At 38.0% G+C, this 18804-nt stretch overlaps 1 protein-coding gene across 3 annotated transcripts; it reads right to left on the bottom strand.

The window, feature by feature from the left end:
* Positions 1-103: 103 nt before the first annotated feature.
* On the bottom strand, positions 104-15281 carry LOC6740236 (heat shock protein beta-1). 3 transcript variants are annotated; one of them, XM_016181147.3, is made up of 5 exons: positions 14782-15281; positions 11189-11215; positions 1020-1101; positions 861-956; positions 104-793 (listed from the first exon to the last, which is right to left on the bottom strand). In XM_016181147.3, the coding sequence occupies exons 1-5, from the start codon at positions 14958-14960 to the stop codon at positions 599-601; spliced, it is 579 nt and encodes a 192-aa protein (XP_016040045.1). In that variant the 5' UTR covers positions 14961-15281; the 3' UTR covers positions 104-598. The 3 variants fall into 3 exon arrangements, with proteins under 3 accessions (XP_016040045.1, XP_016040046.1, XP_039152629.1); XM_016181148.3 differs by lacking the exon at positions 11189-11215 and having other exon boundaries at positions 14782-15280; XM_039296695.2 differs by lacking the exons at positions 11189-11215; positions 14782-15281 and adding an exon at positions 1223-1358.
* Between the last annotated feature and the right edge of the window lie 3523 nt (positions 15282-18804).

Raw genomic sequence — 18804 nt, 5'->3', positions numbered from 1 at the left:
CCCATATGATTTGGTTCCCTTTTTGAAATTCCCACGTATATTCGATTGCAAACAGTACTTGTATTGTACAATATTATAAACAATATCAGTCAGAACAGTCAAATAAAAATGAAATCCATATACTTTATTCAAGCCTCTCGATTCCCTAAAGGGAAACGTACATCATCATTTCAATTAACGTACATCATCATTCCAATTCAGCGTGTAAAAGTGAAAAAGCTCAATGATGCACACAACTCACTGATCAAAATCCGCTCGGTTGGATGAATATTGATTTATTTTCGATGGAAGGAAAGGAAAACCAATGGGGGCAACTACGACAAAATTGATTACGTTTAATGCGAAAATTATAAATATGAATTAAATTAATCAAATTTAATAATAATTTCAATTATATTTAAGTTAATGAGTAGTACGTCAGTAACATAGTTTAGCTTTAAGTCAGAACCAAAAAAATTAATCATTTAGATAGGATTGGATTAAACTCAATGTGTGTATGATTTAATCTGATCGGCGGCAGCTCGCACTTCTCCTGCTCCTCGTCCGCCTGGGACCATGGTGACTGGATAGCTGGACAACTGGACAACTGGGCTGGCCTTCACTTGTGCGCAATGGGAATCAGTGTCTCGCCGGCGGTGAGTGCTGGCAGGGGGGCGTCCACGGTCAGGACTCCGTCCTTGCTGAGGGACGAGCGGATGGACTCGGGATTGACGCCCTTGGGCAGCAGGAACTCCCGGTTGTACTCCCTGTACACGCTCTTTGTGTCCGACTTCTCCTCGTGCTTGGCGTGCACCTAGTCGAAAGGAAGATATCCATGTTAGACAAGCTCCGCAACATAACCATCCTGAGCAAAGACTTACCAATAGCTTCTGGTCGACGGTCTTCACCACAATTTCCTCGGGTGCATACTGGCTGACATCGAAGCGCAGCTTCAGCACTTTGTTGTCGCCCTCATCCTGCCAAGGGGGATATAAGTGTTATCGTTTGGCAACCAGGAGTAGATTGCTTGCATTGCTTACCTGGATCAAGGGTGAGCTAATGTCGGAGACGTAGTTCTGTTGCTTTGGGATACGGGATGGCAGTGCCGAGTTTGTCGTTGAGCTGCAAATAGGTTAAGACGAACATAAGTATTGCAGCTAAGTAAGGCGAAACTTAAGAACAAGTAGACTCGAAATAAAACCAAAGGTGTTAGGTGTTAGGGTTGCGTAGGTGAGGTAGGAACCTGGTGGAGGAGTTTGTGGTAGTGGTGGTAGTGGTTCTGGTGGTCCTAGTGCTGCGAAAGGTATTTTGCAGTGTGCGCGTGAAGGCCTCCATGCTGATGCTTCTCCGGGATGAAACTGATCCGGACGGAACGAACCCAACTTAAATGAAGCCGCGATGTCGAGCATCGGTTGTCTAATAATAGATCTGACTTCCGCTTGGAAGCGATGTACATATGTATGTAACATACATGTGTGTACGGATCTGGGGGCAACAGCTGTCACCCTCGAAACATAAATCTCCCCATATGTCTGTAATAATTTCTATTTTAAGGACCTTCCCATAAGGGGGAAATCGAGATACGGGGTAATCTTTAAGGCTTTATGTATCTAGATATAAGTTGTAAAATCCCAAATAAAAAGACTTTACTCGTTGAGTTTTTGTAAGAAACTGATTTTATTTGGAAATATCTTCGGTTTAACTAGGTGACATGAGAATCGCATCTTAAAGTAAATGGCCTACGCAGAGGCCTAAGTAAATAGTCCTCGCCTTATCGAGGTCCCACGCTCGGGCACATCTGCCTATCTTGAGCGGCGAGGACCTTATCTGTGGTCTCCCACTAAGGGACTATTTTAGGAGGCGGGGAACGATCTCAAGTGACTGACTCATGTAGTGTGCACATGTTTTTGAGCAATGCACCCATGTCGCCTTAGATAACAAAATCCTAAATATAATTTATCGCTCTCGATTCATTTACATAAGATATGAACGGAGCCCAAAATTGTAAGTCTTTAAATATATTCGTGTTCATGTGTGAACATTCTGCCAAAGGGCCAGCAAAGCTGAGATGTACATTAGTATATTAGTTGCATTTATAACAGCAGTGGACTGTATTTATTTGATATATGTTCATTTATTTTGCAACTAAGATTTCAATGGGCCTAGTTTTTCTGGCTTTTAATTTTATTGGATTACAATTATGGTTTATATTATTTTTAATTCAACAATTTGTACTCAATTAACTTATTTTAAACATTTTGCTTTTTCTATGTAGAAGTACATTTTCTATTAAACAACGATATAGTGGACTGTATATTTTTATTTGTTATATTATTTTATTGTTTATTTACTATTGATATTTATAGTACTGGCAACGGACCTGCAAAGGTTATTGCTTGCATTCTTTGTTGCACAGCACATTTCCGTATGAAATATATTATTAATACTATCATTAGTATTAAAGCAATAATTAATCCAGCATGTCCGGAAATATGATGGAAATGTAAATCTTTCAATTTTTGATGGTTCTCTTTCATAAATTTAATTTCATTATTCAATCGTTCAAATTCCTCAGTATGATTTAATATTGATAGTTTCAGCGGATCCCAAATAATCTTCGGCACTTCACTAACTTCTCCTATATAAGGTGTTGATAATAATTCTTCACTTTCGGACTGAATGTTATGGTGGGCAACTAGAATTTTATCGTCGGTTCTTGCCGTACAATATGGCGCAATGCTTAAAACTCCTTGCTGAGGCAAATCAAACAATTCAATTTGAGAGCCAGTACATTGCAGACGGACTTTTGAATTCGCAGGAACCTTAAACAACCAACTACTTTTCTTTTCTAACTCTACCCAGTAACTTTTAGAGTCGACTACTGTTTTATAGATGCAGTTCGCCGCTTTATCTGGCTTTAGAGGCTGAATCTCACATGCATTATCATTCGCTGAATTCCAGGGCCAACTTCCTTTGCATATTCTCTTATTTAATTGCCATTTCTGACATTGATTTAATGTGGCTTCCGTCATTATGTGATAGGAATCTATCTCAAAATTATAAATTAAATATTCGGACGTTGTATGCACCATTATTATCCGATCTTCATTTCGAATTGGCACCGGAATAAGCCTGAACAATTTGGATGGATGCCTGCTAAACAGAGGCACTTTTGCACTAATGATCAATTTATCGTCGATGAATAAACCCCTGGCTGTTAACAGTGTATACACCTCCTTAAGTTCAGTACCTGACCGTTTTCCTGGAATTACTAGGTTCTCCGAAAGACTCTGCTGAATTTTGGCAATTTCTTTTTTAAGCTGATTTGGCCTGAGAATATTTGTATTTAGCCTACCGTGATTAATATCAATCAACAGGCTTATAATGCCTGCTTGAATTTTTTCGCCTTCTTCAATCAATGAGTGTAGCTGTTTCGTAATCATAAAGAATTTTATTGATTCCTTATAAACATAATAATTTTCTTTAAGAACTTCTGTCATGTTCTCAATTCTTATTTGCATACTTCTAAAATTGGAGTTAACATCTTCTGTTGTTCTCTTTAATAGATTAGAAGTTGAATCAACCACAGATGTTTGTTTTTGAATTAGTTTATCAAGGTTGTTCTGGTTATCTAACAAATTCTTCATATTTTCTTCTAATTGCTCTCTATCATCTTCATCCATTATACCAAATAAAATATGATACAAGGAACCCATAAATTCGAAAGGAGCACGCTTGCTTCTAGATCTAGACTGCATCATAAACAATTTATTGTTTTCTTCAAGTTCCGATAACTGACTTTGCATATTATCTAAGACTAGACTACATTGCTCTTCAAAGCTATGAAGTCTTTCGCAAACTTTCCTCATACTTTGTATAAGCGCATTACCCTTTGTTAACATTTTAAAATATGGATCCATTTTATAATAGATAACCAAATTCCAAGAAGTACTCACAATCTCAACATCTCCTAGCGGGTCTAGATATATTGCTGAGGTTTTATTTATTTTGTCTATAGAATATCTTGGTGCTATATCTTTAGGTAATGCGCTAGAAACTTGACAACTTAATACAAACAACAACATTGCCATAATGATTCCGATCTTGGACATTCCCGATGTCGCTCTAGTTCGTCTTTTTGGCTCTTGGTCAGCCTCTTTTTTGTCAACAGACTTTATTCCTTCCAAGGGACAAATTTTAGTAATGGGTCTAGTGATATATCCTTCCTGCATCTTTACTTTAGCCACTCGGACCTTATCATCATTCCCCTTATGCACCTTTTCCACCTTTCCTAAAGGCCATCTTGCAGGATGACAATTCTCATCCTTTAATAAAACTATTTGCCCTTCTTCTATATTAGGAATTTCCTTTTTCCATTTATTCCTTTGCTGGAGCGTATGCAAATATTCACTTTTCCACTTAACCCAGAAATCTTTCTTCATTTTTTGGATAAGTCTCCACCTATCCAAATTTCCGATTTTTTCATCTTCCATTGGTTCGACTATTTCTAAAGGTGGTCTTCCAATTAAAAAATGACCTGGTGTTAAAACTTCTTGTTGGTCCTTCTCACTAACTATAGTGTATAATGGCCTTGAATTTAAGCATGCTTCTATTTGACATAAAAGAGTTGACATTTCTTCGTAAGTCAAAATAGTGTCGCCGATTATACGCTTTAAATGGTATTTCATTGACTTAACTCCAGCTTCCCAAATACCTCCGAAGTGAGGTCCTGCCGGGGGAATAAAATGCCAATCAATCCTGTCCTTTTCAAGCTGCGCTGCAATCGTTATATTTTCTTGTATTGCATTAAATAACTCTTGATCTAATTTTCTTGCAGCTCCTACAAAATTTGTTCCGTTGTCTGAATAGATATTGGAACATTTTCCCCGTCTAGCAATAAATCTTCTGAGTGCTGCTAAAAATGCGTCTGAAGTTAGATCGCTTACCATTTCTAAGTGTATGGCTTTGGTGGCCATGCAAACGAATACAGCAACGTATCCTTTAAATGTTTTTTGGCCACGATTTTTTGAACATTTAACATAATAAGGACCTGCGTAATCTATTCCAGTATTAAGAAACGGGAATGTCATCGTCACTCTATATTTTGGCAAGTTACCCATTATTTGCTGAGCTGTATTTTGTTTATACCTTGCACACGTTACACATTCTCTTAAATACTTTTTCAACGAATTTTTCAACCCGAAAATCCAATACTTTCTTTGGATATAGTTTCGCATTAGGTTTATCCCTCCATGCAATGTTTCCTTATGAGCATTTTTTATTAATAAGCTTGTTAGGTGGCATTTTTCTAAAATGATTGGATGTTTAACATTAAATTCTGCATTGGAATTTTGCAATCTTCCTCCAACTCTTAGAACCCCATCCTTGTCCAAAAATGGATTCAATGACAATATTTTATTATTTGTCTTGATTTCCTTTTTGATTTTAAGGCACTTTATCTCTTGCCTAAACTGGTATTCTTGTTGTTTCTTAATAACAACTGTTTCCGCTATTCTTATCTCCTTTACTGAAATAATTGATGAATAGGCTTTATTTCTTGTTTTCATCTGCACGAATCTATTTATGTATGCTATTATACGTATAAGTTTTTCTATACTGGAATACCTTTCTATTAATTCGTAAATAGGATCATCTATTTTGTCATTTAATACCGTATTTATTAAGACAGGTTCTTCTACAGACTGCTGCCGAGGCCAAAGTTCTTTTGGGTCTGCTAGCCATTTCGGACCTTTCCACCAAAAATCACAGTTGATCAACTGGTTAGAATCCACTCCCCTGGATGCTAAATCTGCTGGATTATCCTCTGACTTAACATGATTCCATTCAGTATTTTTTAATTTCCGAATGTCATCCGTTCTTCTTTTTATAAATTTGATCTTACTTTGACCACTGTTAATCCATGCTAAGGTAATCGTGGAATCACTCCAAGCATAGATCTCCATTATATTGTCAATTGATCCTTTTAGTCTTTGGATTAATTCACTAAGCAGGTGAGCTGCACACAGCTCGAGTTTGGGAATTGTCTTCCTATTTTTTATAGGGTTGACTCTACTTTTGCTAGCTATTATATTAACATGAGGTCCTACTTTAGCATAGACTACTGCAGCATATGCTTTTTCGGAGGCGTCCGCAAATCCGTGAATCTGAATGACTGAAGAACTGTTTGAATTAATCCACCTTGGGATTCGAATATTCTCTAACAATAATAAATTTTCTTTATATTTTTCCCAATAATTTTTATCTTCTATGGATAATTCCTGATCCCATTCACTTTTATTTATCCAAAGTTTTTGAATAAAAAGTTTTCCTGAAACCGTGACTGGTGCCAACCATCCTAACGGATCAAATATTTTTGCTAGCGTTGATAACACAACGCGCTTATTTATATTTTTTGATTCATCATTACAATTTACGCTGAACTTAAATAAATCATTTTGAGGTTCCCATTTTAGTCCTAAAGTTTTAACACATTCATTTTCGATAATATTGAGAACCTTATTGTCCCCTGTGTCCTCCACAGTGGTTAATATTTTGGAATTGTTGGAAATCCATTTCCTTAAGTTGAATCCAACTTTCTGCAATTCATGGAGAATTAATGTTATTAATTTATTAGCTTCTTCTACCGAATCAGCTCCAGTCATTAGGTCATCCATATAGAAATCATTCCTAATTATTGCACTAATAACTTGGTTTTTACATTTATCTGCAATATCTACCAGAACCCTGGTAGCCAAATATGGTGCAGATGCAGTTCCGTAAGTGACTGTGGTTAATTTATATGTTTTAATTTTTTCTTTTGGAGAATTTCTCCATAAAATATATTGATATTTTTGATCATTATTATCTATTTTAATTTGTCGGTACATCTTTTCAATGTCTGCCGAAACAACAAATTCCCATTTTCTCCATTTAATAATAATGTCAAAAATATCTTTTTGAACTCGTGGCCCAACCCACATTATGTCGTTCAAACTTTTGTTATTCGTAGTTTTTGCTGAAGCATCAAAAACTACTCTCAATTTGGTCGTAAGGCTTGAATCTCTAATCACTGCCTGGTGCGGTAAAAAATATTTGCCTTCATCACTCACTTCAATCATGTGTCCTAAATCCATGTATTCATTCATGAATTTAGTGTAGTCAACCTTAAGTTTTTCATTTCTTTTTAGTTTTTTCTCCAGATTCATGTAACGAGCTATCGCTTGTTTCTTTGAATCTCCTAAGGTGACATCCTCCTTGAATGGAATTGACACAATGTATCGCCCATCTGAATCTTTTTTTGTCGTTTTGATAAATTTATTTTCACAGATTTCAGACTCGATATCATCTTTTTCTTCTTCTTCCACTTCCCAGTAGCGATCTAACTCTTTTATTTCTATTGTTGTGGCTACAATGGTTTCTTTTCCTTTGGATTTTTTACATCCAGAAACTATCCACCCGAAATCAGTTTTTTGCCCAAGGAGACCGTCTATTTTTATAACTCCATTTTGCAGAATGTGAGTATATACGTCTGCTCCAATGATTAGATCAATGCGACCCGGTTTATTAAAATCGGGGTCGGCTAATTTAAAGTTCTTCCATTTTTTCTGATCAACATTAATCGTGTTGACTGGAAGTGCCTTCATAAGTTTTGGGAGAATAATTGCTTCAATTTCTAAATTTTTCGGAGAATTTCTTATCGAAATAACCGCTTTGTGCTTGGAGATGCACGTTCCTGTGGAAGATACTCCACTTATTTCAGTATGAGACCGAAATTTTTTCAATTTTAGAATCTGTGCAGACTCTTCTGAAATAATTGTGCTTTGAGAGCCACTATCAATCAATGCTCTTAATTGTTCAAAGCCTCCATACCTCGACTTTACTTGAATCAAGGCCGTGGCCAACAAGGCTTGACCTGTTGTTCTACACGTATTCACTTTTTCTGGATTATGACCTGCAAAGTGAAGTAACGTGTGGTGAGGTTTACGACAAGTCGAACAAAGCTGCTCGCTTATACATTTTTTACCAAACGGATGCCTCAGACATCTTAGGCAAATCCCATTTTTTCTTACCCAGTCAGACCGTTCTGCTGGATTCATTATTTTAAATTTATGGCATTGAATTAAATAATGCCCTGGTAGTTTGCAATATGCACAATTGTCACTATAATTTTTATTCTTGTTATTATTAATCATTTTCTTTACAGGTTTTACTTCCTGTGAGAATGATGATATAGAATTGAGCCTTTGCTCTAAAAAGTCCATGACATCAGAAAGTGCCTGTATTTCTTTTGTCTTTTTAACATGGCTTTCATATAAATTGAGTGATTCTTTATTGAATTTCCGAAGAATTATGTGAGCGAAAATTGCATCCACATCTTCTGGTAATTGTGCCTTTAATTTTATAATATAAATTGACTCGTTAATCGTGTCAATAAATGTCTTTATTTGCTTATTGGATTCTAAATTTAAATTTGGCATATCCATAAGCCTATTCATATGATCTGAGAATATGTTTCTTTTATTCTCATATCGCTTGGTCAAAAACTCCCAAGTGGCTTCATAATTTTCTCCAGAGCCGAGCAGTAAATGAGTAACCACATTTCTGGCTTCTCCTTTTAATGCTGACTTTAGATAATTAAATTTGAGAGAAGGACTGAGATCCTCTCTCACATGTATGAGCTCTGTAAAGAGTTCATTAAAAAGATCCCATTCTTTGGAATCACCAAAGAAAGTGGGAATCTGTATTTTAGGCAGGGTTGGTAACTCCTCCGCCTTAACAACCGTCGACATTTCAGCTTTATTTATTGTGCCACTGAGTCGACTATTAATGGCTGTAAGAATATTTTGTTTGTCAAATTCAAGTTCGCTAATTTCTTCTTCGAATAGCGAGCTCTCAAAATGACTATTCACCTGTTCAATCAGGTTATCTATTTTATGCCATAAAAATTCAATTTTATTTTTCCTTATTTTAAGGAAATCTGGACTACTGTCTATTAGTTTAGACGTATCTTCTAGATATACCCGAAATTGGCCAACATTATTTCGAAATGCCTGCTCTACTTTTAGAGCGTTGTTTTGTGCTATACCCTCTTTTTCAGGGTGACCACACATTTCAAGGTTTAATGTAGGGGGAGGGTTTGATTTAGGGACAGTGTTTGATTTAGGGAAAGTGTTTTCTACCGACTCGCCCTTAATTTTTTCATTTTTATTTTTAATTTTTTCTAACACCATCATTATTAAATCATACTGCTTCGTGTTAAAATATTCATGATCGACAACGCCGATCTTTAACAAATTGCTATGATTAGCAATGAAACATTTTTGAAGCTCATTTAATTTTAGAATTTCTTCATCTGTTAATGTTGGTTTTACTTCCAACTTTCTAATTTCCAAAATAATTTCGGACTGCTTCTTAAGGAATTGAATAGTCTTTTCTGACATCATTTTGAAAATTTTTTGTAATTTCTTAATATATATAGTACGTGTATATGTATTTTATATGTATTTATATATATATGTGTGTTTGGATAAACAGAAAATTCTTGTTTTGACTTAGCTGATGTCGTTGTTGTTGCTGCTGCTGTTGCTGCTGTTGTTGCTGCTGTTGCTACTGCTGTTGCTGCTTCTGCTGCTGCTGGTAGAGGCTCCTTTGATGTTTAAAGATGATTTTTTTTTTTTTATTTGGCACGTTTTATTATTTTTGTAGTCCAGTCAGATTTTTTGTGTTTTTTTTTTTAGCCATTTATTTCGGCATTTATGCTCTTTTGGCATATACACTGCACTCTATTTATGAGCTGATTTAATGCTATTAGAGCATTTATAAGGCACTGTTTTCAGGCACTTTTTATTTAATTTATGCTCTTATGGCATATACACTGCACTCTATTTATGAGCTGATTTAATGCTATTAGAGCATTTATAAGGCACTTTTGTTATGCACTTTTTAATTTCACAATTGCTGATGTATGGCCTCAAGCACGCCTTACCACAATTTATAATGGTACACAAAGCAACCTTTAGCTATAGACTATAAGGTGCTTGTTTTAAAACATAAAAGATTCTTTTGTATCTTTTTGCTTTTTATATTTATACTCTGTTCCTTACCTTTGGTAGGGGGAAACAAGAGTCACTTATTTTTGCTACCTTTAGCTGTAAGATGCTTAAAGGAGCTGGCCTTTCTCTGAGTTCCTTACCTTTGGTAGGGGGAAACTGCAGAGTCGATTAAAGGCTCGATTGACCAAATGTAAAATCCCAAATAAAAAGACTTTACTCGTTGAGTTTTTGTAAGAAACTGATTTTATTTGGAAATATCTTCGGTTTAACTAGGTGACATGAGAATCGCATCTTAAAGTAAATGGCCTACGCAGAGGCCTAAGTAAATAGTCCTCGCCTTATCGAGGTCCCACGCTCGGGCACATCTGCCTATCTTGAGCGGCGAGGACCTTATCTGTGGTCTCCCACTAAGGGACTATTTTAGGAGGCGGGGAACGATCTCAAGTGACTGACTCATGTAGTGTGCACATGTTTTTGAGCAATGCACCCATGTCGCCTTAGATAACAAAATCCTAAATATAATTTATCGCTCTCGATTCATTTACATAAGATATGAACGGAGCCCAAAATTGTAAGTCTTTAAATATATTCGTGTTCATGTGTGAACATAAGTTGTGGCTTAAGACGCGGTCTGCCTAAACAGACTACAAATAAAACTAGACCTTGCTTCCTTGAAATTATATCCATACATACATATGTATGTATGGAAATTATATGTATTACATACATATATGTAAATATGTATGTATGCATCACATAAAATCGGTTTTCTATTGTGATAAACTGCCTATACTAACCAACTTTTATCAGTTTATCTATTAGTTTTAAACGAACGCTATACATTTCTAGTAATATGCGTCTATATCGATCTCAAAATTGTTTATAAACAAATGTTGTAGTGTACATTTGGAGATTAACATGCGATGCATCAGGTAACGAGTTTCTAGTTTAGTCTGTGAATACATACAGTATGTCAAGAAACTGTTTACACAAGGTTTCTTGACATACTTTATGTATGTATTTATGTGTGCAGATTGCAATAACATTAAACTAGTAGTTACAGTAGTTACCAAACAATAAGGAATTGAGTGAATGTAAAACATTGAGGATAAACAGAAAATAAAAGTTTAGGTTGTAAACATTCTACGTTATTGTACCTGGTCGTTGTTGTTTTTTTAGTAGAGCTTTTGTTTTAAGATAGGAGAGGAGATTATTATAATATGGAAATTATTGCGGTTGTTTAATATTTCCAAGCGGCAAGAAAGAGAAAAATAGATAGAAATTGTTTATAATGAGTTAGACAGAAAGGTAATTACACATTATCGTACAAGGGGTAAGCAATTTTTTAACTTATTTATAAAGGAATAGTCTCCCTATTTGAGTACTGAATTTTAACAATGAAAATTTTAAGCCGGTCTGTTTTTTTGTAATAAAAATTTAATAATTTTTGGTACATGTTTCTTATAAATATGTACATATATTAATGATAACTCCTTTGTTTTCCGCACTTCCAGTTCCCAATTTGCTTTAGATTGTAAGTTTATCTATTAAGATCCAAGTATTTGAAGCATGGCATCTAAAAAAAAAAGAATATATTACCTACAATAGAGGAAAGTATGCATAACATATTCACATATTTACCCAGGAAATAATTCATTAGTCCATAATTGTTCACTTTGTATTACATTTTGTCGCACTGTTTTAGCACAATAATTTATATTTTAAATAATATTGTATTCTTCACTTCACTCTCACATCATTTGATAGGTGAGTCATTTTATAAATATTTTTTACGGTCCACCTTAATCTGCATTCTTAGCTCACGGGATTTGATTGACCGTTGTTAAACCGCTGTGCGTGTCGGCTCGCGATGAAGCCAATGTGTATGTGTATATGTGTGTGTGTGAGCATGCGAGCGAGAGTCGTTGATAAGCGGCCATCAATTGGCACTCCGCGAATTCTCAGCAGAGGCAGAGGAACCTTATCAATCGGGGCCGAAACGTGAACGTGCGTGGGCTTATTGGCGACCTTGCAATGTGCTTTGCGAGGTTGATCGCCCCTCGAAGAGAGAAATCAATAGCGCGCTAATGATAAGTACCAATAACCGTTAGCCGCCTGGCCAAAGTTTCGTTGGACAGCAAGAAGAGGCACCTGCCCTCCCACTCTGGCAGCCGCTCTCACTCCCACCCTCTCTGGCCAAACCACGTTTTTACGCGTGTGTGTGTGTGTGTGCGACTACAATATCTCGCTGGCATCTGATGACAATGATGTCATGCATATTTTTTCGTTATTGAAAAGCCAAACGAAAGGAAACCAAAGAAGAACGAAAATAAACACGGGCGCGAGAGGCGGCAAAGAAACCAGAACAAGCGCAAACAAAATGGCTCTCTTTTGTTGTTTGCGGTGTACGCGTGTGTGTGTGTGAACAAATGTCGAATTCAAATATCGATTACCGGCGACGATCGGCGCTTTGTCATCGATTGAAATCGAATTGAATAGAAGTCGAAGCCGAAGCGCAGCGCAATAGCTAAAAATTGACATGATATCATCGCAGTCCGCTGCTCATTTGAATTATCAGCATCCAGCCAACAATATTGGCAACTAAATCGCCGCAGCGTGTGCTCATCGCAACTGAAAACTGTCCGTGTGTGCGAAAGCTTTTCGCACAGAGCTATTTGCTGGTTAAATATGTGCATATGTATGTATGTACGATACCAGCGCACTTATTTGTTTAAACTGTGCGCACACACAATGAGTCTATAAATTAGCCAAGCCGTTGGTATTGCCTATGTTTGGTAGCCATCCGATCCGATCTGGCCAATATAGTTTCCATGCATTTGCATGAGATAATCGCACCAATCTATTTCATTGGGAACCGCATCCAAATCCATCTGAATCCGCAGATTCTTCGTGTATGTACATACATATGTACATACATACATCATTGAAGTGCGGTCTATGCTTTTGGCCAAGTTGGGCAAATGAGGCCCTGCATTAGCCACAATCCAACGTTAGTATGTGACAATGCATACATATGTACATACCATATGTATGTTCAGGAAAGTTTTATTTAAAATGTGCAAATGGGCCGAACAGCTTTTGGCAGCTACGCAGGAATTGCATGTTTGTAAACATGTTCGTCTTATGCCATAATTAAATATACATTGTTGGGAATGCATCAAGTTGAAAGCATAAACTCTTGCTTCAAGTGGCAACTTCGGTAGGGGATACCTACCTGTATGGATTTATTCCGTGCTGAGTCATTCAGATATCACGCAGCGCTTCCAATTGACGCCACGCCACAGCCAAGCCGCTTAGGTCAAAGGTTGCGGCGATGAGTGGCGGACAGTGGGCAGTTGTTATGGGCGATTGATTGAATTATTTGGCAAGTACATATACCGAATACTATCTAAGCTACTAGACTACGTGGCCAATCTCTGGCGATTAGGCTAATCGCCCAAGCACCACTGTGAGTTTCCCCCTTCATTTCCAATTAAATTTGCAGCCAGGAGGGCACAATACCAATTTGGGTTAATTTCCTTTCACTGCCAACTTTGGCGTTTAATGGGCAAAGTTGTGCGAGGGGGGGGGGGGCTACCAAGTTCTTGAGCAGAAGGGAGTGGGGGGGGGGAGGCGTAACGTTTCTGTTGTGGCCATGCAAATGCAGTGGCGACCATGGCGAAGGCAACAACAAATAGTCCATCGGTTCGATTGCGTCATACGACGAGGTCGTCCCAATAGCAACCAAAACTGGCGCCCACGCAACGCAACTCCAATGGAAAGGCCAACGAGACGCGCAACCGCGACGTCGTCGGAGGCGACATAGTGTTTGCCATTCGCCTTTGGGGCATTGTTTGTTTATTAATCGCTGATTTGGGCAATAAACCCGTGTTCATTGAAAACGGCACTCGTAACACTCGTCTGGAATTTCTCGCTCTTCGTATATTCGTATGAATATGCGAGGGTGTTAATGCCGAATCACTTAATTGGCTTGCAAATGAAAATAGATTTTTTAATAAAAGTAACTACAAATGGAAATATTTCGAGATTTAAAGAACATGATCCACCGATCGTTCCAATGCTTTGCGTTTTCAAATATTTAATATTACTCGCAGAGACCAGATTTTAATATCTTATCTCATTATCAACAATTACATTTTTCTGCTCAGGTAGAAAGCCCACACACACACACACACTCGTACATAGGTGAGCATATAACGGAATATCTTGGCACAGGTGATTCTCAAAGTTCGAAAAATTCCGTTATGCCCTACATAACGGTTGCATAAACGAATGGGACTCGAGATCGGGCGGAAGGGGGGAGGCACAAGACGCTGGGGAGGGGGATTTACTAGCGGGTGGCGGGTGGCAGCAGATACACATGTGTTTCTTGGCCGGAGACAGCGGCGGAGAATTTAGAACTGGTGACTCATCCTCCCCCAGAGCGACGGCAACGATATACACATAGTGTATCTGGGGCGAGAATCGAAGCGGGCCGCTCGCCTCCTATGAGGCCCACTGTTTAGTACATACGTTTGTATGTAAATACATATGTACGCAGCAGAATCTGTGGGTGAAGTGCTCCAGACCAGTGGGCGATGTGGCAAGATGTGCGCCTATATTTAGAGGAGCCAACAACGAGGCGATGAATCGAGCGATTCGGGAGTTGGTGCCATCGCAGTGCACCCGGTGGAATCCGGCTGTGGAATCAACCCAGTGTTGTACCCACAGGTATCACTACTACGCTCACCTGGTGGACTCGAAGAAGTTCGCCTCGCGGTTCATCAGCTCGTGACGGAACTTGGCCATCTCCTCCTCCATTTTGCGCATCTCGGAGTCGAAGCGCTCGCGGATGTTGCTGAACTCCGTGTCGATGACGCTGAAGTCGCCCAGCTTGATGGGGATATTCCTCTTGTTAGCCTCGGCCATTTTTGTGCTGTTTGTGGTGGTTATTTGGTGGTTGCTTCGCTAGATGGAATCTCCAATCTCTTCGCTGTACACTGTATACCGTATATACTGTATACCGTTCTATTATTCTCTGTTCTGTTCTGCTCAACGCGCTTTCGAGCTTGTTCACTTGCTAATCGACGGAGCAACCAAAAAAAAAGGGAACTCGATGGGTTTTCTATATGTATTCGAAACTCAAGACGTTCAAGTGTGTGATTTCGGTTGGACGTATCGCACAGATAGCCGCGTTTCAATTTCTGAACTGTTTTGCATTCACAGCGAGTCTTTGCTTTTATAGCTTTCGTACCGATTGTACTTCGATTGCCGCTGCGCAGCAGTGTACCGATATCGATAGACCGATGACGCGACATTCAGTCATCGATTTGCGGATTGGCGGTAATTTGATTATGTTTATGTTGCCATTGAATTAAAAAGTACCTCTAATTCCACAAAGGGAATTGATTAAGCGTACTATTCGTTAACAGACCACCCAAAACACTTATTCTCTGTATGGATTTTGTATTTTATGGAAATTATGGCGCACGGGAAACATATTTAAAAGTGTAAGACAAATTTGGTTTACACAAAATTTTACCCAATATTCTACTTATGGAGTATGATCTTTCAATCTTAAAGTTTACGATGTGTGTCATTACAATTAAGCACAACTTTAAACAAATAGTTGAATTATTCGTGAATAACATTTTCTTTATCTTAAGATAAAGAACACAAATACAAATAAAACATTCCAAATTTCTTTTCCGTTAATAAGCTAGTAATTCATAAATGCATTGAGTATAGATAAATTAATTATAACACCTCTTAACAAAGTTCGGATACAAATTTTTGTGGCAATTGCAATTAATCAATATTCCTAAGGTGTTCATTTATAAATGAAATAACATAACATATTTGGAAATTAATACATTTTTATTAATTAGACATTAAGCATAGCTCCTATAAGAAACTTTCTAGGAACACGTGTTCCATTAGCAACTATTAATTAGCTGATGATCAACTTGATCTGCCTTGAGTATGCTTAAAACTTCTCGCGTGGGAGCCATTCAGTCATGGAAGTGAGTTCCTCGAACTGTGACTGCATCTGAAGCTCATCCAGCTGATCCCAGTCCATTTGGGGCCACATAGTTATCCGAATTCGGCGTTCAGCACTTGTGAGTGTGAGTGGAAAGTATGAGTGCGCAAATGAACTGCAAGCGGTCGTGTTGAGTTAACCGGTTAACCGGTTAACCGATCAACGCTTCCTACCGTTTTGGGAAATGATCTTCGGTAGAGAGAGAGAGGTGCACATTGGTGGAAAATGCATTTTCCGTCCTGCGGTGGGTTGGCATTATCCATCGTCCTAAAATAGAACATCTATGGCGTGATGGCCCACGATACCTTGTCCATATTCGCGGGCTTACTTACACCCAGAGCTCATCATCATTAAGACCTTAAATCAAAAAGCCAATTCCGCCCAGTGTGCGAGTCGATAAATCCGAATATTAGACCTGGTGGGTGGAGAACGTTGGCGTCCCAAATACACGGAGAGAAATTGAATATGTCATATATAAAATATAAATTTAAATATCTCTAAGCTGAGCTAAGATGCGAAATTGTGTAGATATGTACAGCCCTGGATTATATACATATAATTGAATATGTTCCCTCCTCTAACAGTGGGGCATTATAGTATCTTATGATATGTATGTATCTTTTTCTGCCAGTGTACTTGGCCATATCCATGGAACTACCCACTCCGCATCGGTTTGTTTGTAAACAAATGCGAAATGACTCAGCCGCGTGACATTGGCGGTCGGAGTCGAGAATCGGGAATCGAGCCAAGTCGAGTCCATTCGATTCGATTCGATTCGATGCGAGCACGGAGGTTTCCTTTTAGGGAGCGTCGGCCAGGGGAATTAAAATTTAAATTGAAATTAATGAGAGCCGATTGCAAGGTTGCAACTGCAGAAAAAAATGTGAGATGTGGATAAATGAATAAATATTTATATTCATATTTTATGAATACAAAACCATATGCATATGTAGCTAGACAAACTAGATCTTTCTTCAACTTAACAATTGCATCTTTCATAAGAAAGCTTCCATTTTTTTTAAGTGCAAGTGCGACATATTTAATATATATTTAATATTTGGATTTTCCGCCGAGAGGATCCAACAATCGTATTTTGAATCCGTGACCGTTTTATTGCTCGAAATTCCATCGGGGACAACGGCAGTTGGGCCATCCAAATAATTATAGATTTAATCACGAATTTCGAAAATAAAACGACAATCATCGTGGCTCAACGGCTGAGGTGTTTTCATTGTACATCCACATGTACATACGTGTACATATGTATTTTTCACAGCGCCCACATGCTCGCAATGCCCCCTGTCCAAACAACAAACTCATTTTCATCAATAATCTCGACCTTGAAGTCCCCAGTGTCCCCACAAAGTCCCCCGCTCCGCAGTCCACGAATGAATACACTCACTTCGCATCTGTTGCACATCGGTATTCAAATGCTATTCACTCTCCCGTCGATCGTGAATAGGCAGAAGAATCTGATCTTCGAATAAATCATTTTTTAAACAGGATTCCCAGCTTGCACATTCAGTGAATTCGTGCTAATTTCAAGCTTAATTCAATTATAGTTTGTGCTCTTTTCAAACTATTCAAATGCTATTCACTCTCCCGTAGATTGTAAATAGCCAGAAGAATCTGATCTTCGAATAAATCATTTTTTAAACAGGATTCCCAGTTTGCACATTCAGTGAATTCGTACAAATTTCAAGCTTAATTCAATTGTAGGTTGTGCCATTTTCAAACTATTACATTTTCAAAACAATTAGTTTTCATGAATTCCGCTGATCTAGGTGGATAATAAATAGGAATCATCTAGAAACATGAGTCTGCAGTATGTGTATTATTGTTTTGCCAAGACAACTGAAAGAACGTACATATTGTACATACAAATCCCGTGAAGAATCGACAAGAAATTGGGAAAACAAATTTTCCCCACGTCACCAGAGAATTCTCGACGAAGCAAAAGCAGAACAAGTGTATATACATATATTTATATAGAAATTTATATATATATATAGTATGTGTATATAAGTGCTCTAGTCATTTGCCGGCATGTCATCCCACTTAAACTCATAGTCCATTCCAAATCGAAAAGCAAAATAAAACGAAACAGCTAGCTGCCACCACCCCCTCGCAGTCAGAAATCAATCAAAATTTGCTCGCGATGATTTAGCATGGAATTTTTGGTCGATGATGAGCGCTCACTAATTTTTCAGCTCGGGCAAATAGCGATCTCCTCCTGCGTGGGAGGCCAGTGGATGGCTTCTGCTTGACGACAGCATCGGAATATGTGTCAGCCGTCGTGGTATTCAAACAAAGCATGCTTTCGCCCATGCGGATTGTTGGATTGTTGGATTGTTGGATTGTACGTAAATACATAAGTGAAAACGCGTATTACGTATACGTACGAGTGCAGCGCTTGTGCGGGCACTATTTAATTATAGGCGGGCAGATACACAAATTAAACTTTATGATGCGCAAAAACGACAGCCGGCTATTTATTGTTCGAAACCGTAAGCCGTTCACGGCTTAAATCATTTGTTTAGCACCACAGCCGTGAGTTGCTCAATTAAATTACACCCACAAAGCTGTAATTCACTTCCATTCTAGCCCGGTGACATATTTTTGAAATATATCCGCTGATGTCATAGGCAGTGCGTCATCAAAATTTAAATTCAATAACAACGGCCTAATAAATGAAGCAATTACCACAATTTTCCTACATATGCATAAACAGAA

This window comes from Drosophila simulans, chromosome X (genome assembly GCF_016746395.2).
Source record: "Drosophila simulans strain w501 chromosome X, Prin_Dsim_3.1, whole genome shotgun sequence".
NCBI classification, from domain to species: Eukaryota; Metazoa; Arthropoda; class Insecta; order Diptera; family Drosophilidae; genus Drosophila; species Drosophila simulans.
This window is presented reverse-complemented; position numbering and strand designations above follow the sequence as displayed.